The following is a 26,031-nucleotide window of genomic DNA, read 5'->3' as shown; positions in this document are numbered from 1 at the left end:
AACTACACAGTACTCTAATGTGGTTCACCAGAAGGTGTAAGATTCACAAACTTAGTACCAGAGTTGAGGCTCTAGTGAAAGACTGAACAGACTGGCAACCTTTCTGTAGAAAGTGGAGGAGTGACCTAACATTGGGATAGGCACAGAGAAGACATCTCTAATGGCAGGAGCCCAAACTAGAGCCATAATCATTCCAACTGGGAATTCAAGCAAAACTTCTTTACCCAGGGAGCGGTGAAATTATGGAAGTTGTTCTCACAGGGAGTAGTTTGTTTTGAGAATGTTGTTGCTGTGACATTCAAGGGGAAGTTGGATAAACATTTGAGGGGAGGAGAAATGCATGAAGTCCCAAGTGAAAATGCCCAACATTCACATCTGAACATAGCTCCTTCTGTGGGGATTAAACCCCAAGCAAAAGTTATACTGTCAAACCAGAAGCAGAGAAAGGAATAAGCTTTGCACAAGGAGATTGGAAATTTAAAAAAAATTATTCTAAGCTTCTATCATTTACATTGCAATTGCCAATAATCACAGAAAGAAAACAAAGTTACAAAGTTATCACCATCGGACCAGAGATCCAAGCACTTAATAGTGAGGAGGACAGTTTCCTCAGACTGCCCATCTCATCTTGGAATTCACTCATCTGTAACTCCAAGGAACTCAATCCAATTCTCAATCTCTACTGATTTGGGGGCCTGGTGTGAATTCAAGCACAGCAATGTACATTTTTATAGCACCTTTAATTGGTGCAACCATTCAAGGTGGTTCAAATGCGAGATTATAATGGAATGAGCTGCCAAACGAAGTGATGGAGGCTGGTACAATTACAACATTTAAAAGGCAGCTGGATGGGTATATGAATGGGAAGGGTTTAGAGGGATATGGGCCAAGTGCTGGCAAATGGGACTAGATTGAATGGCGGAGTGAACTCGATGGGCCGAATGGCCTTACTTCCACTCCTATGTCTTATGGTCTTATGATTAGATTGGGATATCTGGTTGGCATGGACGAGTTGGACTGAAGGGTCTATTTCCGTGCTGTACATCTCTATGACTCAGGCCACATAAGGAGGTATGAGGACACATGACTAAAAGCTGAGTCAAAGATTTTAAGGCGCGGCTTAAAGAAGGTAGGACACACAAAGATGTAGGGAAGGAATTCCAGGAGCTGGGCACAGACAGCTGAGGCCATGGCCACAAATGGTACAATTAATGCAACTGTTACACAAGAGGCCAGAATTCTACCTGTACAGAGACCTTGAGGAAGTTACAGGTCCAAAGGGATAAGCAGCCAGGGTGGAGGGTTTGTAAACAAGGATGAGCAATATGACTTGGAATCTGGCATGAATTAAATAAACCTCACAGCAGTTGTGCTAGAGTGGCTGGGGAGAGAGGGTGGGCTCAGGGATCTACCTAAAGCTGAGCTGGGTGGAGAGATTCATTCAACCGGTCCTTTAGGGACGAAAATTGCCATCTTCACCCAGTCTGGCCTACGTGACTCCAGATCCACAACAATGTGGTTGATACTTAACTGCCCTCAGGCAATTTGGGATGAGCAATAAATACTGGCTTAGCCAGCCCATGATTGGTTTTCTTTTTACAAATTGCCACTTCCAATCACAATTCAACAGTAAAGGCAAGTGCATACATGCAGTCATTCCCAAAAGAGTGAAGAGGCTATAGCTGCTGCATCCCAGTTTCTTCACATTCTTATTGCTCATTTGTGAAGCTCCCATAAGTGAATTGTTTGTCAAGGGATGTTTGAATAACATTCAGGGTGGCACGTTGACTCAGTGGTTAGCACTGCTGCCTCACAGCACCAGGGTCCCAGGTTTGATTCCAGCCTCGGGCAACTGTCTGTATGGAGTTTGCACATTCTCCCTGTGTCTGCGTGGGTTTTCTCCCACAGTTCAAAGTTGTGCAGGTCATATGAATTGGCCATGCTAAATTGCCCATAGTACTAGATGCATTAGTCAAAGGGAAATGGGTCTGGGTGGGTTATTCTTCGGCAGGTCAGTGTGGACTGGTTGGGCCGAAGGGCCTGTTTCCACATTGTAGGGAATCTAATACACCAGAAAGGGACTAACAATTGCTGGAGAGAAAAGGGAGCAGTAAGGATCAAACAGCAACAGGGGCAAAACCAAACAATGAACAGGTCATGGTCAGAGACTAACAACTTCAGGAACAACTTGGAGTTTCAAATAAATTCACAGCATGCACCCAGGGACAGGCCGCAGAACTACAATACAAGGAGAAACTGAGCATAGGAAATGTCAAGGGAAAAAGAAAATTTCCTACAAGACACCGTTTCTCTTAAACTGTCCTCTGCAAAACAAATCATTGACAGAATAATAAACACCATTAAGACACAAATTAATTGAGCAATTACGAATCACAGAATTGTTACAGCACAGAACAAGGCCATTCTGTCCATACACATGCGGGCTATCTGGTTGGCATGGACGAGTTGGACTGAAGGGTCTATTTCCGTGCTGTACATCTCTATGACTCAGGCCACATAAGGAGGTATGAGGACACATGACTAAAAGCTGAGTCAAAGATTTTAAGGCGCGGCTTAAAGAAGGTAGGACACACAAAGATGTAGGGAAGGAATTCCAGGAGCTGGGCACAGACAGCTGAGGCCATGGCCACAAATGGTACAATTAATGCAACTGTTACACAAGAGGCCAGAATTCTACTTGTACAGAGACCTTGAGGAAGTTACAGGTCCAAAGGGATAAGCAGCCAGGGTGGAGGGTACAACAGTAGGCTACTTGAACCATGGAGTCTGCTTAGTCATTTAATAAGATCACGGCTAATCAGATTGCAATCTCAACTAGATATTCAATCTTGCCTCCCCTCATAACCTTTTATACCCTTTCCATCCACCTCTGCCTTAAAAACATTCAAATCACTATTTCCACAGTCTTTTGGGGGTAAGAATTCCAAAGACTCATCATGGCGCTCTGTTAGAAAAATATTGCCTCATCGTTGTCTTGAAAGAGCATTCTAGAGTAATACAGCACAGAAACAGACCCTTCAGTTCAACTTGTCCATGCGACCCAAGTTTACTAACCTAAAGTCGCCCTATTTTCCTGCATTTGGCCCATATCCCTCTAATCCTTTCCTATTCACGTTAATGTCTTTCAAAATGCTGCAATAGTACCTACAATTTCTACAATTTCCTCTGGCAGTTCATTCCACATATGAACAACTCTCTTGTATGAAAGGTTGCCCCTCATATCCATCTCACCTTTCTTCATACAGGCATAACATTAGCCATTTTCCAGTCCTTTGGCACCTCATCCATAGTTATAGATAATGCAAACATCTCCACCAGGTGCCCTGCTATTTCTTCCCTAGCTTCCTAAAACGTCCCAGAGATTTATCCACTTTTTTTAAAAAAGACCTTCAGCACTTCCTTTTCCATAATGTGGACTGTTTTCAAGACATCAAATATTTATTTCCCCAAGTTCACCAGACTCTATGTCTTTCTCCACAGTAAAAGCTGGTGAGAAATATTCATTTAATATTGTTCCAATCTTATATGGCTCCATACCTAGATGACCTCATTGATGTTTAAGGGGCCCTATTCTCTCTCTAGTTGCTCTTTTTACTCTTAAGGTACTCGTAGAATCTCAGTCAAACAGCTTAAGAACCTCTTCTCGAATTCTGTACCTATATTCTTCTCCAAAGTGAAGACAGATGTGGAATCTAGCCATAGCATCATACAGCATGGAAACAGATGCTTTGGTCTAACTCATCCATGCCGACCAGATATCCCAATCTAACCTAGTCCCATTTGCCAGCACTTAGCCCATATATCTCTATATCCTTCTTATTCATAGACCCATCCTGATGCTTTTTAAAATGTTGTAATTGCACCTGCCTCCACCATTGCCTCGAGCAGCTCATTCCATACACAGCGTCACCCTTTGGGTCCCTTTTAAATCTTTACCCTCTCACTTTAAATCTATGCCCTCTGGTTTGGACTCCCCCATCTTCAGAATACAACAATACGCAATAGGTGTAGGAATAGGCCATTCTGCCCTTCGAGCCAGCACCACCATTCAATATGATCATGGCTGATCATCCTTAATCAGTATCCTGTTCCTGCCTTATCTCCATACCCCTTGACTCCACTATCCTTGAGAGCTCTATCCAACTCTTTCTTAAATGAATCCAGAGACACGGCCTCCACTGCCTTCTGGGGCAGAGCATTCCACACAGCCACCACTCTCTGGGTGAAGAAGTTTCTCCTCATCTCTGTCCTAAATGGTCAACCCCGTATTTTTAAGCTGTGTCCTCTGGTTCGATACTCACCCATCAGTGGAAACGTGTTTCCTGCCTCCAGAGTGTCCAATCCTTTAATAATCTTATATATCTCAATCGGGTCCCCTCTCAGTCTTCTAAACTCAAGGGTATACAAGCACAGTCGCTTCAGTCTTTCAGTATAAGGTAATCCCGCCATTCCAGGAATTGACCTCGTGAACCTACGCTGCACTCCCTCAATAGCCAGAACGTCTTTCCTCAAATTTGGAGACCAGAACTGTACACAGTACTCCAGGTGTGGTCTCACCAGGGCCCTGTACAGCTGAAGAACCTCTGTTTCTGTACTCAATCCCTCTTGTTATGAAGGCCAGCATGCTATTAGCCTTCTTCACTACCTGCTGTACCTGCATGCTTACCTTCATTGACTGGTGTACAAGAACACCTAGATCTCTCTGTACTGCCCCTTTACCTAAATTGATTCCATCTAGATAGTAATCTGCCTTCCTGTTCTTGCCACCAAAGTGGATAACCATGCATTTATCCACATTAAACTGCATCTGCCATGCATCTGACCACTCACCTAACCTGCCCAGATCACCCTGTAATCTCTTAACATCCTCCTCACATTTCACCCTTCCACCCAGCTTAGTATCATCAGCAAATTTGTTAATGTTATTACTAATACCATCTTCTATATCATTAACATATATTGTAAAAAGCTGCAGTCCCAGCACTGATCCCTGCTGTACCCCACTGGTCACTGCCTGCCATTCCGAAATGGAGCCATTTATCACTACTCTTTGTTTCCTGTCAGCCAACCAACTTTTAATCCAAGTTAGTACTTTGCCCCCAATACCATGCACCCTAATTTTGCTCACTAACCTCCTGTGTGGGACTTGATCAAAAGCTTTCTGAAAGTCCAGGTACCACATCTACTGGATCTCCCTCGTCCAACTTCAGAGTTACATCCTCAAAAAATTCCAGAAGATTAGTCAAGCATGATTTCCCCTTCATAAATCCAAGCTGACTCTGACCTATCCTGTTACTACTATCCAGATGTGTTGTAATTTCATCCTTTATAATAGACTCCAGCATCTTTCCCACCACTGAGGTCAGACTAACTGGTCTATAATTTCCTGCTTTCTCTCTCCCACCTTTCTTAAAAAGTGGTACAACATTAGCCACCCTCCAATCTGCAGGAACTGATCCCGAATCTATCGAACTCTGGAAAATAATCACCAATGCATCCAGAACTTCTCGAGCCACCTCCTTCAGTACCCTGGGATGTAGACCATCAGGCCCCGGGGACTTATCAACCTTCAGACCTAACAGTCTCTCCAACACCAATTCCTGGCAAATATAAATTCCTTTAAGTTCAGGTCCTTCAGCCACTGTTACCTCAGGGAGATTGCTTGTGTCTTCCCCAGTGAACACAGATCTGAAGTACCAATTCAACAGATCTGAAGTACCAATCTGAAGAGCTTGGTTATTCACCCTATCCATGTCCCTCATGATTTTACAAACCTCTATAACATCACCCTTCAGCCTTTAAAGCTTTATAGGGTGACATGGTGGCTCAGTGGTTAGCACTGATACCTCACGGAGCCAGGGACCCAGGTGCAATTCCAGCTTCGGAGTTTTCACATTCTCCCTGTGTCTGTGTGGTTTCCTCCAGATGCTCCAGTTTCCTCCCACAATCCAAAGATGTGCAGGTTAGGTGAATTGGCCATGGTAAATTGTCCATAGTGTTCAGGGATGTGTAGGTTAGGTGCATTAGCCAGGAGAAATGTAGGGTAATAGGATCAGGGAATGAATCTGGGTGGGTTACTCTTCGGGAGGGTCGGTGTGGCCTGTTTTCCCAGCCTACTCAGTCGCTCCTTAAAACTCAAACTCTTCCAGTCCCAGCAACATATTCATATATCCTTTCTGTACTTGATAACATCCCACCATGTCCTCCAGACCCACACACAGATTGCCCCCTTCATCCCTAATGAGCCCTACTCTTTCCCTGGTTATCCTCTTCCCCTTCACATACATATAAAATGTCTTTGAATTCCTCCTAATCTTACCCACTAGTGTCTTTTCATGCCCCTTCTTTGCTTTCCTAATTGCTTTCTTGAGGTCTAGGGCCTCCATTGGCTTGCTCACTTTGTATCTTTAATTGCCTTTGTTTTCCTAATCTAGTCTTCTTTGTCCCTTTTGCCAATCACCAGAAATTACTGGCCCATGTTTCTTGATCCTTTCGGTAAAGGGGATAGTTTCTCCCTCGATACTCTGTCCAGATCCCTCATGAGTTGAACAACTCTTTCAAATCTCCTCTTGACCTGCTCTTCTGCAAGGAGGACAGTTCCAATTTCTCTAAATTTATCTATATTACTGAAGGTCCTCAACACTGAAACCATTCTCACAAACGTTTCTCACCCTCTCCAGTGCTTTCACATCTTTCCATGAATATAATCCCCAGAACTGGATGCCATACTCCTGCTGAGCCTGACCCAGTGTCCAAATAAGTTTAACATCAACTCCTTTGATTTGTACTGTGTGCCCTGCCAATAAAGCCCAGGATACTGTATGCTTTTTCAACCGTCAGCTTCAAACAATTTCTCCAGGCACCTCCTGATCCGTCTGCTCCTGCACCACTTCTAAAATTATACCTTCAAATTTAGATTGTTTTTTCATGTCCTGGTGATCAAGAATTAATTACTTTCCCCATCTCTGCATTAAATTCATTATGTCACTCTCAGCCTACTCCATTAACCTGTCAATATCCATTTGAAGTTCTACATTGTTCTCCTCATAGTTCACCACGCTTTTAAATTTCCAAGCTGTGAAGCATCTACAAATTTTGAATTTGTGCCTGTATCCCAATGTCTGGGATATCAGGAAGAGCCCAGGTGCTACACAGACCCCTAGGAAAATCCAATGGAAATCCTCTTCCAGTTCAAGAAACATTCATTAATCACTCCACCAACCTAATCATCCTGTTACTACTCGAGTACAGTCATAGAGTCCTTCAGCACAGAGACAGGCCCTTTGGCCCAAACTGGTCCATACTGACCAAAATGTCCATCCACACTAACCCCAATTCCCGCACTTGGCCTATATCCTTTTAACTCTTACATATCCATGGATTGTTCCAAATACCTTTTTAATGTTGTTAGTGTACCCACCTCAACAACTTCCACTGGCAGCTCATTCCATATGTGTAAAAAAGTTGCCCCTCGAGTTCCCTTTTATTCTTTCCCCTCTAACTTTAAACTGATGCTTTCTCGTCTGTGATTCCCCAACCCTGGGAAAAAGCCTGAGAGCATTCACCCTATCCATGCCTCTCATGATCTATACACCTCTATAAAGGTCTCCCCTCAATCTCCTGTGTTCTAAAAGACAAAAGTCCTAGCTTGTCCAACTTCTCCATATAACTCAGACCGCTGAGTCCTGACAACATCCTTAAACTCTTTCAAATTTAATAACATCCTTCCTACAGCAAGATGACCAAAACTGAACAGAATGCTCCAAGTGCAGCCTCACCAATGTCATAGAACATAGAACATTACAGCGCAGTACAGGCCCTTTGGCCCTCGATGTTGCACCGACCTGTCATACCAATCTGAAGCCCATCTAACTTACACTATTCCATGTACGTCCACATGCCTGTCCAATGATGACTTAAATGTACTTGAAGTTGGCGAATCTACTACTGTTGCATGGAAAGCATTCCATACCCTTACTATTGTCTGAGTAAAGAAACTACCTCTGACATCTGTCCTATATCTATCACCCCTCAATTTAAAGCTATGCCCCCTCGTGCTCGCTGTCACCATACTTGGAAAAAGGCTCTCCCTGTCCACCCTATCTAACCCTCTGATTATCTTGTATGTCTCTATTAAGTCACCTCTCAACCTTCTTCTCTCTAATGAAAACAGCCTCAAGTCCCTCAGCCTTTCCTCGTAAGACCTTCCCTCCATACCAGACAACATCCTAGTAAATCACCTCTGCACCCTTTCCAAAGCTTCCACATCCTTCTTATAATGCGGTGACCAGAACTGTACACAATACTCCAGTGCGGCCGCACCAGAGTTTTGCACAGCTGTAGCATAACCTCATGGTTCCAGAACTTGTCATTTATCTCAAGAGGGTTGGAATATAAAAGCACCGTTGTGCTACTGAGACTTTATAAAGCTCTGGTTAGGCCCCATTTGGAGTACTGTGTCCAGTTTTGGTCCCCACACCTCAGGAAGGACATATTGGCACTGGCTCGTGTCCAGCAGAGATTCACACGGATGATCCCTGGAATGGTAGGATCCTGGGATTGTATTCATTGGAGTTTAGAAGATTGAGGGGAGATCTAATAGAAACTTACGAGATAATACATGGCTCGGAAAGGGTGGACGCTAGGAAATTGTTTCTGTTAGGTGAGGAGACTAGGACCCGTGGGCACAGCCTTAGAATTAGAGGGGGTAAATTCAGAACAGAAATGCGGAGACATTTCTTCAGCCAGAGAGTGGTGGGCCTGTGGAATTCATTGCCGCAGATTGCAGTGGAGGCCGGGACGCTAAATATCTTCAAGGCAGAGATTGATAAACTCTTGATGTCACAAGAAATTAAGGGCGATGGGGAGAATGCGGGTAAGTGGAGTTGAAATGCCCATCAGCCATGATTGAATGGCGGAGTGGACTCGATGGGCCGAATGGCCTTACTTCCACTCCTGTGTCTTATGGTTTTAACTCTATCCCTCTATTAATAAAAGGGAAAACGCTGTATGCCTTCTTAACAACCCTGTCAACCTGGGTGGCAACTTTCAAGGACCTGTGTACCTGGACACCGAGATCTCTCTGTTCATCTACACTACCAAGAATCTTACCATTAGCCCAGTACTTTGCATTCCGGTTACTCTGACTAAAATGAATCACCTCACACTTGTCCACATTAAACTCCATTTGCGACCTATCAGCCCAGCTCTGCAGCTTATCTATGTCTCTTTGTAACCTACAACATCCTTCGTCACTGTCCACAACTCCACTGACCTTAGTGTTGTCTGCAAATTTACTAACCCACCCTTCTACGCCCTCATCCAGGTCGTTTATAAAAATGATGAACAGTAGTGGACCAAACACCGACCCTTGCGGTACACCACTGGTAACTGGACTCAAGGATGAACATTTCCCATCAACCACCACCCTCTGTCTTCTTTCAGCAAGCCAATTAATGATCCAAACCGTTATGTCTCCCACAATCCCATTTCTCCGCATTTTGTACAATAGCCTACTGTGGGAAATCTTATCGAATGCCTTGCTGAAATCCAAATACACCACATCAACCGGTTTACTCTCATCTACCGTTTGGTCACCTTCTCAAAGAACTCAATAAGGTTTGTGAGGCACGACCTACCCTTCACAAAACCGTGCTGACTACCCCTAATCAAATTATTCTTTTCTAGATGATTATAAATCCTATCTCTTATAACCTTTTCCAACACTTTACCAACAACTGAAGTAAGGCTCACTGGTCTATAATTACCAGGATTGTATCTACTCCCCTTCTTGAACAGGGGAACCAGCCTTCTGGCACTATCCCTGTAGACAATGACGATTTAAAGATCAATGCCAAAGGCTCGGCAATCTTCTCCCTGGCTTCCCAGAGGATCCTAGGATAAATCCCATCCGGCCTGGGGACTTATCTATTTTCACACTCTGCAGGATTTCTAATACTTCCTCCTTGTGAACCTCAATCACACCTAGTCTAGTAGCCTGTATCTCAGTAATCTCCTCAACAACATTGTCGTTTTCTAGAGTGAATACTGTTGAAAAATATTCATTTAGTGCTTCCCCTATCTCCTCTGACTCCACACACAACTTCCCACTACTATGCTTGATTGGCCCTAATCTTACTCTCGTCATTCTTTTATTCCTTAAATACCTATAGAAAGCCTTAGGGTATACCCTGATCCTATCCGCCAACAACTTCTCATGTCTCCTCCTGGCTCTTCTGAGCTCTCTCTTTAGGTCTTTCCTGGCTACCTTATAACCCTAAAGCGCCCTAACTGAGCCTTCTTCTTCCTCTTGACCAGAGATTCCACTTCCTTCGTAAACCATGGCTCCCGCGCTCCAGCTTCCTCCCTAATGTCCTGTACAACTGCAACATAACTTCCCAGCTTCTATACTCAATGCCCTGACTGATGAAGGCCAGTGTTCCAAAAGCCTTCTTCACTGCCCTGTCTACCTGGGACTCACTTACAGAGAACATTGCACCTGAACTCCAAGGTCCCTCTGTTCCACGACATCCCTTATAGCCCTACCATTCACCAGGGAACTCCCACCTTGATTTGACTTTCCAAAATGCAAGACCTCACACTTATCTAAATTATCTAAATCCATTTGCTATTTCTCACCCCACTTCCCCAGCTGATCAAGATCCTGCTGCAATTTCTGATAACCTTCCTTACTGTCCACAATACTACCTATTTTACTGTTGTCCGCAAATTTACTAATCATACCTTGTACATTCTCATCCAAATCACTGATGTAGATAACAAACAGCAATAGGCCCAGCACCGACCCCTGAGGCACTCCACTAGTCATGGGCCTCCAGTCTGAAAAGCACCCTTCCACTATTACCCTCTGCTTCCTACCATCAAGCCAATTGTCTATCCAATTGGTCAACTCCCCTGGATTCCATGCAATCTAACCTTCCATGCGATCGGCTGTCCTTTTTCTTTCCCAGCTATGAATTTGCTCACAAACCTGCGATCTGACACTATATCAAATGCCTTTTGGAATCCCACACTACAGCAACGTGATTACCTCCAATAACCTCTTGTTTCTTTTACAAAACATTAATTAAATGAGATTTGCCATGAATAAACCTTTGTGAGTTTCGCTTATTAATCTGCTTGTGTTGAAATGACATGGTTAATTTTGCCCTGAATTATGAACCATGGGAGCTCAGCACCTGAGAGAGGAATCGTGCTCACTATGTGGGGTGCATTTGAAGTGCACATAAAATGGGGATTCTGTAAAATACAGTCCTACTTCACAGCCAGATGCCCCCAGCCTCCACCCTACTCCACTCCAAGCTGTTGAGTGATTCTTGGGATGCAGTCATTTAAATGTTGGTCACTGCACCGCTTCAGCAGTGCCAGTTTTTCAACTGCTAGAGCATCACAGCACAGCCTGATCCCATTCTCAGTCACATGGCACTTTCAGCTGAGGTTGCCAATCTCTGGAGGAGGATTTGGTCTCTTCTTCCTCTTCCTACTCCCTAGAATTGCTCCACCTTTACTCTCTGCCTTACCAAAGTCAGCAAACCCCAACCTGCTCCCAGCTGCACTGCCATAATCTGCGTGGTTGGGACGATCACCAGAAACATTCACGGAGCTGTGGGGACTGCCCTGAAAGCATTCCATGGTGACAAGTACAGAAAGACCTTTACTCTGTATGTCAACACTGGAATAATATAACTAAACTAAACACAAATCCCCAGTGACATACAGAATTAAGAATAGAAATTTAGTTGAGAAGTGGAATCTTAATAAGTTTAAGGATGTGTAAATTGTCGCCATTTAGTAACTTTCCAAAAATAACAAAACTGACTCATTAATCGGAAGTTATGCCATTTCTTCTATTCCCTGACATCCCTCAACTTAACCAGCACAAAACCCACTGGGAAGGAATAAAGGAAAAGAGGAAATAAACAGGATTGTTGTTTCACCAGCATGAAGGATGAACGTTAAAGAGTCTCAAGACAGCTCCCGTCCTTTTTCTGGGACAGAGGTGCTCAGACAGGAAACAAAGATGGAATTCCCAGTTTGTACTGAGTGCCCCGATCACAAGTTCAGTGTTGGTATGAAGTGCTACAATTAAAGTGGTTCACCTCAACAAGTTGGGTTCCCTCACATCATTCACCAGTAACTTCTACTAATTTATCACACAAACATGTGTCAAATCCAGGTGGTGAAAGGAAAAATTGAGAAAATACACGAACAGAGTGAAAATGGAAGCTAGAATGTCAACGATGTGACATTCAGGCAAAGTACCTAATTTATTCATTGTTCAGAAGGGATCAACACACCCAATGTAGCAGCTGGAGAGTAGGAGACCAAAAATCAGAGAGATACACACACACTGCTTTAATCAACTGAGGACTCAATACCTCATATACCTGTCAGAGAAAACTGAGGTTAGCTTTAAGTCCAATCTTCACATTACTCTGAACTGATCATCTTCCAACCTCTACAATAAAACAAAATCTCAGAAAAATTCCTTTTTGCATCTTTAAACAGTGTAATAGGCTAAGGCACATTTCAAAAAAATCAATGTTTGTACCAAACAATCTTCAATCTTTCTAACATACCCAGTGTAAGGATAAAAAGTTTATTTTCTTTAATCCATGTTAAACAAAATCCCAGGAATACTGAATTTGTGCAACTTGCGCCTCTGTCATTCAACAAAACCCACTCAATATTCCATCAGCTGAAAGTCTTCACTGACTTCACAAACTCCCCATTTACAATTCACCTAGACAGCCCAAGACCATTGCTGGCTTCTCACTGGGGTTTAACCAGGCTGTATCCAAAGACAAGCTTCAAATCATCAGACTCTCATCCCATTAACACTCCACAATTTACCTCCCACTATGGTGGCTTATTCCACCTTCACAATATAGCCCGTAGCTCAAACCCACTGCAGTACTGGACTGTTGCTTCCTTCATTTCACATGCTATCTCTGCAATTCTCCCCCAGGAGGACCTTGCTTTCATCCCTTCATGAGGCTTCAGTCTCGATTGAGCACACAGTGACCAGCTTTTTCCACCCAACAGACTATGCAGTTCTTTGTGAGGATAAATACAAATAGTCTCGCCTTATCCAGCCAGGTATAAGCAAGAGATTATTCATTCTGAAAATGAATAGTTTTCTTTCCACAGCAAAACCACAAAGATTGGATTAGAACTGTCCCTAACCAGTCTCGAGGGCATTTCGCAGACTAGCCCAAGCACAGCTACATAGTAACGGTTAGGAATTAAAGGATATTATGGAGCCAGTCTTATCACCAACTCAAGTTAACAGCAAATTTAAATTCAACAGCACTAATTCACTTAATCTCTTGTGAGTGTTAACTTAGAAATTCTGGCAGTATCTAAGCATTTTAGATGTGCAGGCCAGGAGACTGAGGTTGAGATATTTTTGGCAGACAAGGGCATTAATGGTCACAACTCCAAGGTGAGTACATGGGAAATAAGGTACAGATCAGGAACATTCTAATTGAAAAATCAGTCAGGAGATTGGTTGCTCCTGTGTTCTTACAAAATCTTTGACCACTACTGGATGAGCAAATTACAGCTGGATCAGTGATGGGTTTACACCTGATCTCTGCTTCTAGATTGGTCCAAGTTCCTGTTCACAACTGCTGCTCATGTGGAAGGAGGGGGTGTGGCTGGAAAAAATGCCACAAATACGTGTCATCGTTGAACTCTTATTTTCACACTGTTCCTCCACAACTCACACTTTGTTCCAGTATATAAGTTTCCTGTAGTTCAACACCGGGACTGACCCCATGCACTGTTGAGACACAAGGACAAGACAGGCATTGCCAAAAATGTAACATCCCAAGTAACTCCCTCAGTGATGTCATGATCTCCGGTAAGAACAGGTCCCTTTACATGCAAGGGCCAGGCTCCAATACTTTGAGAGCAACTTCAACTTCAAGACAAGTGTCAAGTGACAGCCAATCACTGTCATCTGCTTGAACTTGACAAGAGCCTCAATCTGTCAAATGCTGATGGTCCCCAGGCACAAATGCCTGTTTTCAATAAACTGAGGGCTGAAACAAGCAGAGTGTTGGTGGAGCTAGCAGGCCAGAGATATGTTTGATGATACACCAAGCAGATGCTATACTGAAATCTAACACAGCGAGTTAATCATTGCCTTTCTATCATAACCATCAACAGGAATTTACATCAAAAACAGAGTACTTCATAGATCCACATTCAAAGGAAAAGGATTTCAGGCCATGTAAATTGGAGGCATAGAAGAGGCGATCAAATACTGGGGCAAGGAGAACCCTGTATGTTCCAGGCTGCAGGCAGCAGGGCATTAACTGGCAACAGTGCATTCAGACGATGAACTTTCCCCAGCAGTGGATCAAATGACACAATTTAATCTGGAAAGTCAGCACAGCAGCTTGTATAAAAAAACTCACACACACACCCAAATCCCATTCGAACTTTGCAACAGGACAGACCACGCCCAACACTCAAACAAACACCTTCAACTATCCTGAACATCCCATAAATATAGACACACTGTGATTGCATGCCTTCTTCCATATCATCCAATCCCTTCAGAAATACAGGCACTCAAACTAGCCCACACCGCACTATATACGTATTGGACTGTCAGGAAGATGGAACCAAGAAATCTAGGTACACATGGACACATGTTTCAGAGGAAATTCTGACAGACAACCCAGACACAACCAGATGAGCAGTCATAGACCATTACAGCACAGTACACACCCTTCGGCCCTCAATGTCGCGCCAACTCGTGGAACCAATCTGAAGCCCATCTAACCTACACTTTTCCATTTTCATCCATATCTTTATCCAATGACCATATAAATGCCCATTAAAGTTGGTGAGTCTACAACTGTTGTAGTTAGGGTGTTCCACGCTCCTACTGCTGTGTGTAAAGAAACTACCTCTGACATCTGTCCTTTATCAATCACCCCGCAGTTTAAAGCTATCCCTCCTCGAGCTAGTCATTACCATCTGAGGAAAAAGGCTTTCACTGCCCACCCTATCTAACCCTCTGATTTTCTTGTATATCTCTATTAAGTCACCTCGCAACCTCCTTCCTCGCAAACGAAAACAACCTCAAGACCCTCAGCCTTTCCTCGTAAAATCTTCCCTCCATTCCAGGCAACATCCGAGTAAATCTCCTCTGAACCCCTTCCAAAGCTTTCATATCCTTCTTATAGTGCGGTGACCAGGACTGTACACAATACTCCAATTGCGGCCACACAAGAGTTGCAACATGGCTATGTGGCTCCAAAATGCAATCCCTCTACCTACAGAACCTAACACACCATATGCCTTCTTAACAGCCCTATCAACCTGGGTGGCAACTTTCAGGGATCTATGTACATGGACACCAAGATCTCTCTGCTCATCTACACTGCCAAAAATCTTACCATTAGCCCAGTGCTCTTTATTCTTGTTATTCCTTCCAAAGTGAGTCACCTCACACTTATCCACATTAAACTCCATTTGCCACCTCTCAGCCCAGCTCTGTAGCTTGTCTATGTCCCTCTGTGTAACCTGCAAATATCATTCCGCACTGTCCACAACTCCACCGACCTTAGTGTCATCTGCAAATTTACTAATCCATCCTTCTACGCCCTCATCCAGCTCATTTATAAAAATGACAAACCGCAGTGGACCCAAAACAAATCCTTGTGGTACATCACCAGTAACTGAACTCCAGGATGAATAGTCCATCAACCACTACTCTGTCTTCTCTCAGCTCGCCAATTTCTGATCAAACCACTAAATCACCCTCAATCCCATGCCTCTGTATTTTGTGCAATAGCCTACCGTGGGGAACCTTATCAAACACCTTATTGAAATCCATAAACACCACATTAACTGCTTTACCCTCATCCACCTGTTTGGTCACCTTCTCAAAGAACTCAATAAGATTTGTGAGGCACAACCTATCCTTCACAAAACCGTGTTGACTATCCCTAAACAACTCATTCCTTTCCAGATGATTATAAATCCTATCTCTTATAATCCTTTTCCAACAATTTACCCACAACCGAAGTAAGGCTCACTGGTCTATAATTACCAGCGTTGTCTCTACTCCCTTCTTGAACAAGGGGACAATTGCTATCCTCCAGTCTTCTGGCACTATTCCTGTAGATAATGACGATTTAAAGATCAATGCCAAAGGTTCGGCAATCTCCTCCATGGCTTCCCAGAGAATCCTCAGATAAATCCAATCCGGCCCAGTGGAATTACCTATTTTCACATTTTCCAGAATTGCTAACACCTCCTCGTGAACCTCAATCTCATCTTGTCTAGTAGCCTGTATTTCAGTATTCTCCCAGACAACATTGTCATTTTCCACTGTGAATACCGATTTAAAAAAATTCATTTAGCATTTATCCTATCTCCACAGACTCCACGCAAAACTTCTCAATCAACTTCCTTGGTTGGCCCTAATCTTTCTCTAGTCATTCTTTTATTCCTGATATACCTATAGAGTCAAGGAAAACCCTAAAGCTTTCTATCTGCCAACAACTTCTCATGTTCCCTCCAGGCTCTTTTTGGTTCTCGCTTTCGGTCTTTCCTAGCTAACTTGTAACTCAGTGCCCTAACTGAACCTTCATGTCTCATCCTAACTTAAGCCTCCTTCTTCCTCTTGACAAGAGATTCAACTTGTTTAGTAAACCATGGTTCCCCCACTCGACCACTTCCTCTTTGCCTGACAGGTACATATTTATCAAGAACAAACAGTAGCTGTTCCTCGAATAAACTCCACATTTCTAATGTGCCCATCCCCTGCAGTTTCCTTCCCCATCCTATGCATCCTAAATCTTGCCTAATCGCATCATAATTGCCTTTCCCCCAGCAATAACTCATGTCCTGCGGTATATACCTATCCCTTTCCATCTCTAAATTAAACATAACTGAATTGTGGTTACGATCACCGATGTGCTCACCTACCTCCAAATCTAACACCTGGCCGGGTTCATTACCCAGCACCAAATCCAATTTGGATTCGCCCCTTGTTGATCTGTCTACATACTGTGTCAGGAAACCCTCCTGAATATATTGGACAAAAACTGACCCGTTTAAAGTACTCGAACTATAGTTTTTCCAGTCAATATTTGGAAAGTTCCCCCATGACACCAACCCTGTCACTCTTGCTCCAATCTAGAATCATCTTTGCTATCCTTTCCTCTAAATCTCTGGAACTATTCGGAGACCTATAGAAAACTTCCAACAGGGTGACCTCTCCTTTTCTGTTTCTAACCTCAGCCCATACTATGTCAGTAGGTGAGTCCTCAATCGTCCTTTCTGCCACTGTAATACTGTCTTTGACAAATACCATCAATCTGGAAAGACAGAGAACTTGGGCCAAGACACCAGAAGCTATTAATTTCATCTTTCCAAACTACCTGGGGATCTATTACTACAGGGTTGTATTTAAACCTCACTTTTAGAAACAGAATTTCAACTTGTCACACTCCCTCAGCACTGATCCACACTCCCCTGCTGTTGACTTGTAGTTATTGTTAATCCAGACACAAAGAACATTGGAGAGAAACATTGAACTCAATGTTTAATTCCAGGGGAAATTTTACACTCCTAGCTGACCCGAGCAAAACCTTTCATAATTTTGCAAATCTCTAGAAGGTCACCCCGAACCTTCTGTTTTCTGCAGAAATGACCTTCAGCCCATTCAATCTTTCCTGATTAGTACAGCTCTCATATTTGGTTACACATTAACTGAAAGATACAGTTTTCAAAGTTGGAGCTATTCATAGGCTTGTGTGGAGTCTAACATTTTGAGTTTTCCCAATTTACAAATATGGACATACTCCACACACAGTAAAATCTAATTATATGGATTTAGGTGTCAAGCTGTGTTGGTGGTTATTACTGATGGCAGTTAAGAATGCGTTGAAATGGACAGCAGTGAACAAACTTCATTTCCCCTTCCCCCACCTCACCCCAGTTCCAAACTTCCAGCTCAGCACTCTCCCCATGACCTGTCCTACCTGCCTATCTTCTTTTCCACCTATCCACTCCACCCTCCTCTCTGACCTATCACTTTTATCCCATCCCCATCCACCCATTGTACCTATCACCTTCATCCCCACCCCCACTCACCTACTGTACTCTATGCTACTTTCTCCCCACCTTCACCCTCCTCTCATTTATCTCTCCACCCTTCAGGCATTCTGCCTGTATTCCTGATGAAGGGCTTTTGCCCAAAACGTCAATCTTCCTGCTCCTTGGATGCTGCCTGAACTGCTGTGCTTTTCCAGCACCACTCTGATCTAGACTCTGGTTTCCAGCATCTGTAGTCATTGTTTTTGCCTAGCAGTGAACATAAACAGACTAGTTCAAGTCTAACTTCTTTTTGATCATACCTGGTGACAACCAGGGTACAGAACTGATCACTTATCACTGAACTGTCTATCACAACTGTCACTGCACCACATGAACGTCAACACATTTCAATCACTAACAATTTATTCCCCTGCTCCAGCACCACCATCAATTGCTCACCAAATCTTAATGTGAGAGTCTCTCATCATTCCTTCAACAGGGAATTCCTGAACTGCCAAAACTAAACCAAATTGAACAAGAATTAATTTGAAGATGTTTTCTTGCTAACTTTTTTTTTTGGAAAAGCATCTGCACCTGAGTTCTTCTTCAGTGATAGAATCATTCCAAACAGCAGGCCAATCAGCCCATTGTGTCTGTGCTGGTCTTTGGGTAGGTAAAAACAAGGACTGCAGATGCTGGAAACCAGAGTCTAGATTAGAATAGTGCTGGAAAAGTGCAGGTCAGGCAGCATCTGAGCAGCAAGAAAACCGATGTTTCAGGCAAAAGCCCTTCATCAGGAAGGTCTTAGAGACCTATCCAATTATGTCCCACTCACCCTGATCTTTCTCCAGAGTCTTGCAAATATGTCCCCTTCAAGAATATAAATAGTGACTCCATCATAATACAAGTTTTAAATGCACAAATTTTCAAATGAAATCTTCAGAAAATTAATTATATTCCAAAGTGACCTACAAAGAGTATTTACAAAATAAAAATGCCTAAAGGTTTCAAGGTTCATTAATGCCTGAAGTTTCCATGATGTTAAACAGCATTAGGTAGTGAACGAACTACGCTGCTGCCACTGGAACCCTTTCCCTAAGGGACATTGTGAATCAACCCACAGCAGGTGGACTGCAGCAGTTCAGGACATCAGCTCACCACATTCTCAAAGGGCAACTAGGGATGGGCAATAAATGCTGGCCAGCCAGCAGTGTCCACACTCCATGTGAATTTTTTTTTAAAATATCAAATGAATCCCAAAACATAGATCCATTGTTATTCCAAATCAGAAGTTGGAATCTGTTGATATTTCTTGCCCTCTTTACTATAAGAAACAGATTCACCCAGCTCTGCCTGACCAGTAGAAGAGGCTCCACTATCTGTTCCTCAAACACCCAGATCCAACACACAGTCAAAATATTAAACTGAATATCAGGTTCAACTGTTTCAAAACTCATCAAACTCCATTCACCCTTCTTCCCACACAATGTAAAAGATTAAAATGAATTTTTATTAGAGAAAACTTGAATTCCACAATTAAATAGAGTTAAACAGTGGATTCAGGATTAAACAATATCAATCCAGGAAAACAACAAACTCTCTCTCTGTGACATTCCCCACCCCAGGGGAGGTCCCTCTGACTCTAGCCCCTCAGGGACACTCCCTCTCCCGCCCCCACGAGCTCCAGGGGAGGGGGGGGGGGGGGGCTAATCTCCCTCCACCCCCGGGAATGTGTCTGTAACACCCACTGCCCCCCCCCAGGGGTCTGTAAACTACCCATACCCCCACCCCACACCCCCAGGGGTCTGTGCACTACCTCCCCCCCCCGGGGGTCTGTGCACTACCCCCCACCCCCCAGGGGGTCTGTGCACTACCCCCCCCCCGGGGGGTCTGTGCACTACCCCTCACCCCCCCCCCCCGGGGGGGTCTGTGCACTACCCCTCACCCCCCCCCCCCGGGGGGGGTCTGTGCACTACCCCCCCCCCCCAGGGGTCTGTGCACTACCCCTCACCCCCCCCCCCCGGGGTCTGTGCACTACCCCTCACCCCCCCCCCCCGGGGTCTGTGCACTACCCCTCACCCCCCCCCCCCGGGGTCTGTGCACTACCCCTCACCCCCCCCCCCGGGGTCTGTGCACTACCCCTCACCCCCCCCCCCGGGGTCTGTGCACTACCCCTCACCCCCCCCCCCCCGGGGGGTCTGTGCACTACCCCTCACCCCCCCCCCCCGGGGGGTCTGTGCACTACCCCTCACCCCCCCCCCCCGGGGGGGTCTGTGCACTACCCCCCACCCCCCCCGGGGTCTGTGCACTACCCCTCACCTCCCCCCCCCGGGGTCTGTGCACTACCCCTCACCTCCCCCCCCCGGGGTCTGTGCACTACCCCCCAGCCCCTCACCTTCATGTCGCTCATGATACTCTGGAAGAGCCCCCCCAAGGCGCTGCAGTCCTTCTCCATTCCCCCCGCGTCCATTTTGCTGCCGGTCACTGGGCTCCGGTCTCTCCGCTCCCGGCTCCGCGCTCACACGCTCCAGCTCCCGGGCCCCGAGCCGCGGCCGCCGGCCATTCCCGAACCGCCCGCTCCCGGCTCCCGGTGTCCCTCGGTCCGTGTGTGAGAGAGCGGCTCCGCCTGGCAGCCCTCCCGCCCTCACTCTGAGAGACTCACTGACTCTCTCTCTCTCTCTCTCACACACTCAGTGACTCCCTCCCCCTCTCTCTCCCTCACTCCCTCACTCTCTCCCTCACTCCCTCACTCACACTCTCTCTCTCTCTCTCTGTCAGTCTCTGTCTCCCTCAATCTTTCCCAGTTTCCATTTTTTCCTTCGGCCGCCGTTTCCTGGGAGGAGTCGGAAACTTCGCCAATTCCCGAAAATCCCCGCCCTCAACCCGCGGAGATTCCCTCAACAACCCCCCCCCCCCCCCTTCACCAACCCCCCCCCCCCCCCCTTCACCAACCCCCCCCCTTCACCAACCCCCCCCCTTCACCAACCCCCCTCACCCTCAACAATCCCCCTCACCCTCAACAATCCCCCTCACCAACCCCCTTCACCCTCAACAATCCCCCTCACCAACCCCCTTCACCCTCAACAATCCCCCTCACCCTCAACAATCCCCTCACCAACCCCCCCCTTCACCAACCCCCCCCCTTCACCAACCCCCCTCACCCTCAACAATCCCCCTCACCAACCCCCTTCACCCTCAACAATCCCCCTCACCCTCAACAATCCCCTCACCAACCCCCTTCACCCTCACCAACCCCCTTCACCCTCAACAATCCCCCTCACCAACCCCCTTCACCCTCACCAACCCCCCTCACCCTCAACAATCCCCTCACCAACCCCCTTCACCCTCACCAACCCCCCTCACCCTCAACAATCCCCTCACCAACCCCCTTCACCCTCACCAACCCCCTTCACCCTCACCAACCCCCTTCAACCTCAACAATCCCCTCACCAACCCCCTTCACCCTCACCAACCCCCCTCACCAACCCCCTTCACCCTCACCAACCCCCCTCACCCTCAACAATCCCCTCACCAACCCCCTTCACCCTCACCAACCCCCCTCACCCTCAACAATCCCCTCACCAACCCCCTTCACCCTCACCAACCCCCCTTCATCCTCAACAATCCCCTCACCAACCCCCTTCACCCTCAACAATCCCCCTTCACCCTCAACAATCCCCTCACCAACCCCCTTCACCCTCAACAATCCCCCTTCACCCTCAACAATCCCCTCACCAACCCCCCTTCACCCTCAACAATCCCCCTCACCAACCCCCCTTCACCCTCAACAATCCCCCTCACCAACCTCCCTCACCACAACCCCCCTCACCAATCCCCCTCACCCTCAACAATCCCCCTCACCCTCAATAACACCCCTCACCCTCAACAATCCCCCTTCACCCTCAACAATCCCCCTCACTCTAAACAACCCCCCTCACCAACCCCCTCGCCCTCAATAATCCCCTCACCAACCCCCCTCACCCTCAATAACACCCCTCACCCACCCCTTCACCCTAAACAACCCCCTTCACCCTCAACAACCCCCTTCACCCTCAACAACCCCCTCACTCTCAACAACCCCCCTCACCAACCCCCTCACCCTCAATAATCCCCTCACCAACCCCCCTCACCCTCAATAACACCCCTGACCCTCAACAATCCCCTCACCAACCCCCTCACCCTCAACAACCCCCTTCACCCTCAACAACCCCCTCACTCTCAACAACCCCCCTCACCCTCAACAATCCTCCTCACCCTCAACAATCCCCTTCACCCTCAATAACCCCCTCCACATCCCCTCCCTCTCCATAACCCCCCTTTCAGCACTTAGCCCTCACCCCTGGACATTCTGACAATAATTTCTAATCCGTCTCCCCCTCCACCCCGGTTGGGGCTGTGAGTGAGCCTCTGCTGTTGCCATGGAAACCAGGCTCATGTTGAGCAATAGTTCAGTCTTGAAATTGGCGTCAGTGCCATCAGGTAAGTTTGGGAGGAGGCAGTAGGGGTAATTCAGAATGGGGATGGAGGGAGGAGGTGGGGTTGGTGTTAATGGGATCAGGCTGGGTTGTGATGCCACCTTTGGTTGAGCAGCCTGTGTTGAGTGTCTGTGCTAACACATGGAATTGCTGCTGAGAGAGAGATTTCATGTTTCTCCCGTTTACCCACTCTCTAACAGCAGTTATCTTTTCACAAAAGCTGCCTCCTTTGTTTAGGAAACAAAATGAAAAGATTCAGTAGATCCAGTTGCTTCAATAAAAATGATCCCGTGTTTTCAGTGAGCTTGCAAATTGGAATAAAACTCCCGGGAGGACAATGGGAAATCTGGGAACATTTTCCACTTCACTGGGTGAGGGGATTGCTCCTGCTTCTTCAGGAAGGTTTAGGGTCACTGGTGGGCTTGTGCAAAAAATAACTGTGTCTCTAACCCACCTACTGCCTTTGGCAGGAGAACGAGCCAAAAATATCAGCCAAACCTTTCACTCCAACACAAGTCAGCCTGCAATCTAGAGCTCCACCAATGGCTGGCTGTGGTGAGACAGACACATCAAAAGAATAGGATGTTTAAACCGAATCAACAGTAGTCTTTGTAATAATTGCAATTATATGGCACCTTCTAGAGTTGTAAAACGTTGCAATGCAGTTGTGGGGAGAGCTTTATGCTGTATGTAACCTCAAACTGTCCCTGAAATAAAACAAAGAACTGAGGATGCTAGTGATCTGAAACAGAAAAGCAGAAAATGCTGGTGAAACTCAGCAGGTCTGATAGCATCTGTGAAAATAACGCAGAGTTAATGTGTCAGATCCCGTGACTCTTCAGCAGTGACCAATGTTCTGATGAAGAGTCTGGACTCAAAGCGTTAACTCTGCTTTATTCCCTCAATTGCTGCCAAACGTGCCAAGTTTCATCAGCAATTTCTGCTTTTGGATCAAGCTGCCCCTATTCTTGGAGTGTTTGATGGGGACAGTGTAGAGGGAGCTTTATTCTGTCTCTAACACTGTGCATACCTATTCTTGGAGTGTTTGATGGGGACAGTGTAGAGGGAGCTTTATTCTGTCTCTAACACTGTGCATACCTATCCTTGGAGTGTTTGATGGGGACAGTGTAGAGGGAGCTTTAATTTAAATGACATGATGTGGAGGTGCTGTTGCTGGACTGGGGTGGACAAAGTTAAAAATTAGAGTCAAGAGTGACCACCCGATTCTACCTCCTACCCAAGATTCACAAACCTGACTGCCCTGGCCGACCCATCGTCTCAGCCTCCTCCTGCCCCACCAAACTCATCTCTTCCTACCTTGACACCGTCCTGTCCCCCTTAGTCCAGGAACTCCCCACTTACGTTCGGGACACCACCCATGCCCTTCATCTCCTCCATAACTTTTGTTTCCCCGGCCCCCAAAGCCTTATCTTCACTATGGACATCCAGTCCCTGCACACATACATCCGCCATGATGAAGATCTCCAAGTCCTCCGTTTCTTCCTCTCTCACCGACCCAACCAGTACCCTTCCAGTGACACACTCATTCGCCTGGCTGAACTGGTCCTCACCCTTAACAACTTCTCCTTCCAATCCTCCCACTTCCCCCAAACTAAAGGGGTAGCCATGGGCAACCACATGGGCCCCAGCTATGCCTGCCTCTTCTTCGGGTACGTGGAATAGTCTATCTTCCACAGCTACACCAGCAACGTTCCCCAGCTTTTCCTCCGCCATATCAATGACTGTATTGACGCTACTTCGTGCTCCCACGAGGAGGTTGAACAGTTTATCAGATTCACCAACACCCTCAAGTTCACCTGGACCAACCCGGACACCTCCCTCCCCTTCCTGGACCTCTCCATCTCCATCTCCGGTGACTGACTAACATGGACATCTACTACAAACCCACCGACTCCCACAGCTACCTGGATTACACCTCCTCCCACTCTGCTTCTTGTAACAATGCCATCCCTTGTTCCCAATTCCTCCGCATCTGTTCCCGGGACAACCAATTCCATCATAGAACATCCCAGACGGCCTCCTCCTTCAAAGACCGCAATTTCCCCTCCCATGTGGTCATCAATGTCCTTCAGTGCATCTCCTTCACTTCCCGCATGTCCGTCATTGAACTCAACCCCTTCAACTTCAACAAGGTCAGAAATCCCTGGTCCTCACCTTCCACCCCACCAACCTCTGGATTTATTGCATCATCCTCCACCACTTTCGCCACCTACAAACAGACCGCACCACGAGGTATATATTTTCCTCTCCACCCTTATCCGTGTTTTGGGGAGATCATTCCCTCTGTTACCCCTTTGTCAGATCCATGCCCCTACCAGCCCACACCCCACTTCCAGCATCTTCCACTGCCAATGCAGGAAGTTCAAAACCTGCACCTACATCTCCACCCTAGGCCCCAAAGGATCCTTCCACATCTGACAGAGACTTACCTGTCCTTCCACACACGTCATCTACTGTATCTGTTGCACCCGATGCGGTCTCCTCTACATTGGGGAGAGAGGACACCAACTTGCGGATTGTTTCAGAGAACATCTCTGGGACACCTGCACCAACCAACCCCACCGCCCCATGGCCGAACACTTTAACACCCCCTCCCACTCCCCCAAGGACATGCAGGTCCTGGGCCTTCTTCATCACCAAACCCTAACCACCTGACACCTGGAGGAAGAATGCCTAATCTTCCGCCTTGGGGCCCTGCAACCACAGGGGATTAATGTGGATTTCACCAGTTTCATCATTTCCCCTCCACTCACCTTATCCCAGTCCCAAGCCTCCAACTTGACCTGTCCACCTATCTGCTCCACCTTCTTCACCAACCTATCACCTTTCCCCCCATCTTCATCTACCTATCACATTCCCAGCTACCACCACCCTCCCAGCCCCACCCCACTCCTATTTGTCTCTCACCACTCCCTGGCCCACAAGCCTCTTTCCTGATAAAGGGTTTATGCCCAAAACATCGATTCTCCTGCTCCTCAGATGCTGCCTGACCTGCTGTATTTTCCAGCACCAGATTCTCAACTCTGATCTCCAGCATCTGCAGTCCTCACTTTCTCAAAGTTAAAAATCACACACCAGGTTATAATCCAACAGGTATATTTGGAAGTACTAACTTTCATCAGGCAACAGTTTCACAATCCAAGGCTTCATAATCACAATCTTCAATTTTCACCACACCATGATGTGTAGATGCCGGTGTTGGACTGGGGTTGACAAAGTTAAAAATCATACATCACCAGGTTATAATCCAACAGGTAAATTTGGAAATACTAGCCTTTGGGAAAAAAAGTATCTACCTGATGAAGAAGCATAGCTTCCTGTTGGACAATAACCTGATATTGTGTGATTTTTAACCAAGTTTCACAACATCCTTCCTGTAGCAGGGAGACCAAAATTGCATGCAGGATTCCAAAAGTAGCCTCACCAATGT

General features: G+C 46.2%; 1 protein-coding gene across 7 annotated transcripts in view; it reads right to left on the bottom strand.

Annotated features, from left to right (window-relative positions):
• Positions 1-26,031, bottom strand: part of mtss1 (MTSS I-BAR domain containing 1) — a 280,139-nt gene that overhangs the window by 165,487 nt on the left and 88,621 nt on the right. Inside the window, exon 1 of one of the 7 annotated variants that reach the window (XM_072556080.1) lies at positions 20,501-20,925. The exons of the other annotated variants lie outside the window; for them this stretch is intronic. Within the exon in view, the coding sequence (XP_072412181.1) occupies positions 20,501-20,575 (75 nt within the window). The 5' untranslated portion in view covers positions 20,576-20,925. Of the gene's footprint in view, positions 1-20,500; positions 20,926-26,031 lie in introns of those variants that run through there. 7 annotated transcript variants of the gene reach the window in all.

The sequence above is a fragment of the Chiloscyllium punctatum genome, chromosome 37 (assembly GCF_047496795.1).
Source record: "Chiloscyllium punctatum isolate Juve2018m chromosome 37, sChiPun1.3, whole genome shotgun sequence".
Taxonomy (NCBI): domain Eukaryota; kingdom Metazoa; phylum Chordata; class Chondrichthyes; order Orectolobiformes; family Hemiscylliidae; genus Chiloscyllium; species Chiloscyllium punctatum.
Note: the sequence above shows the minus strand (reverse complement) of the source record. Positions and strands in the feature narration are given on the sequence as shown.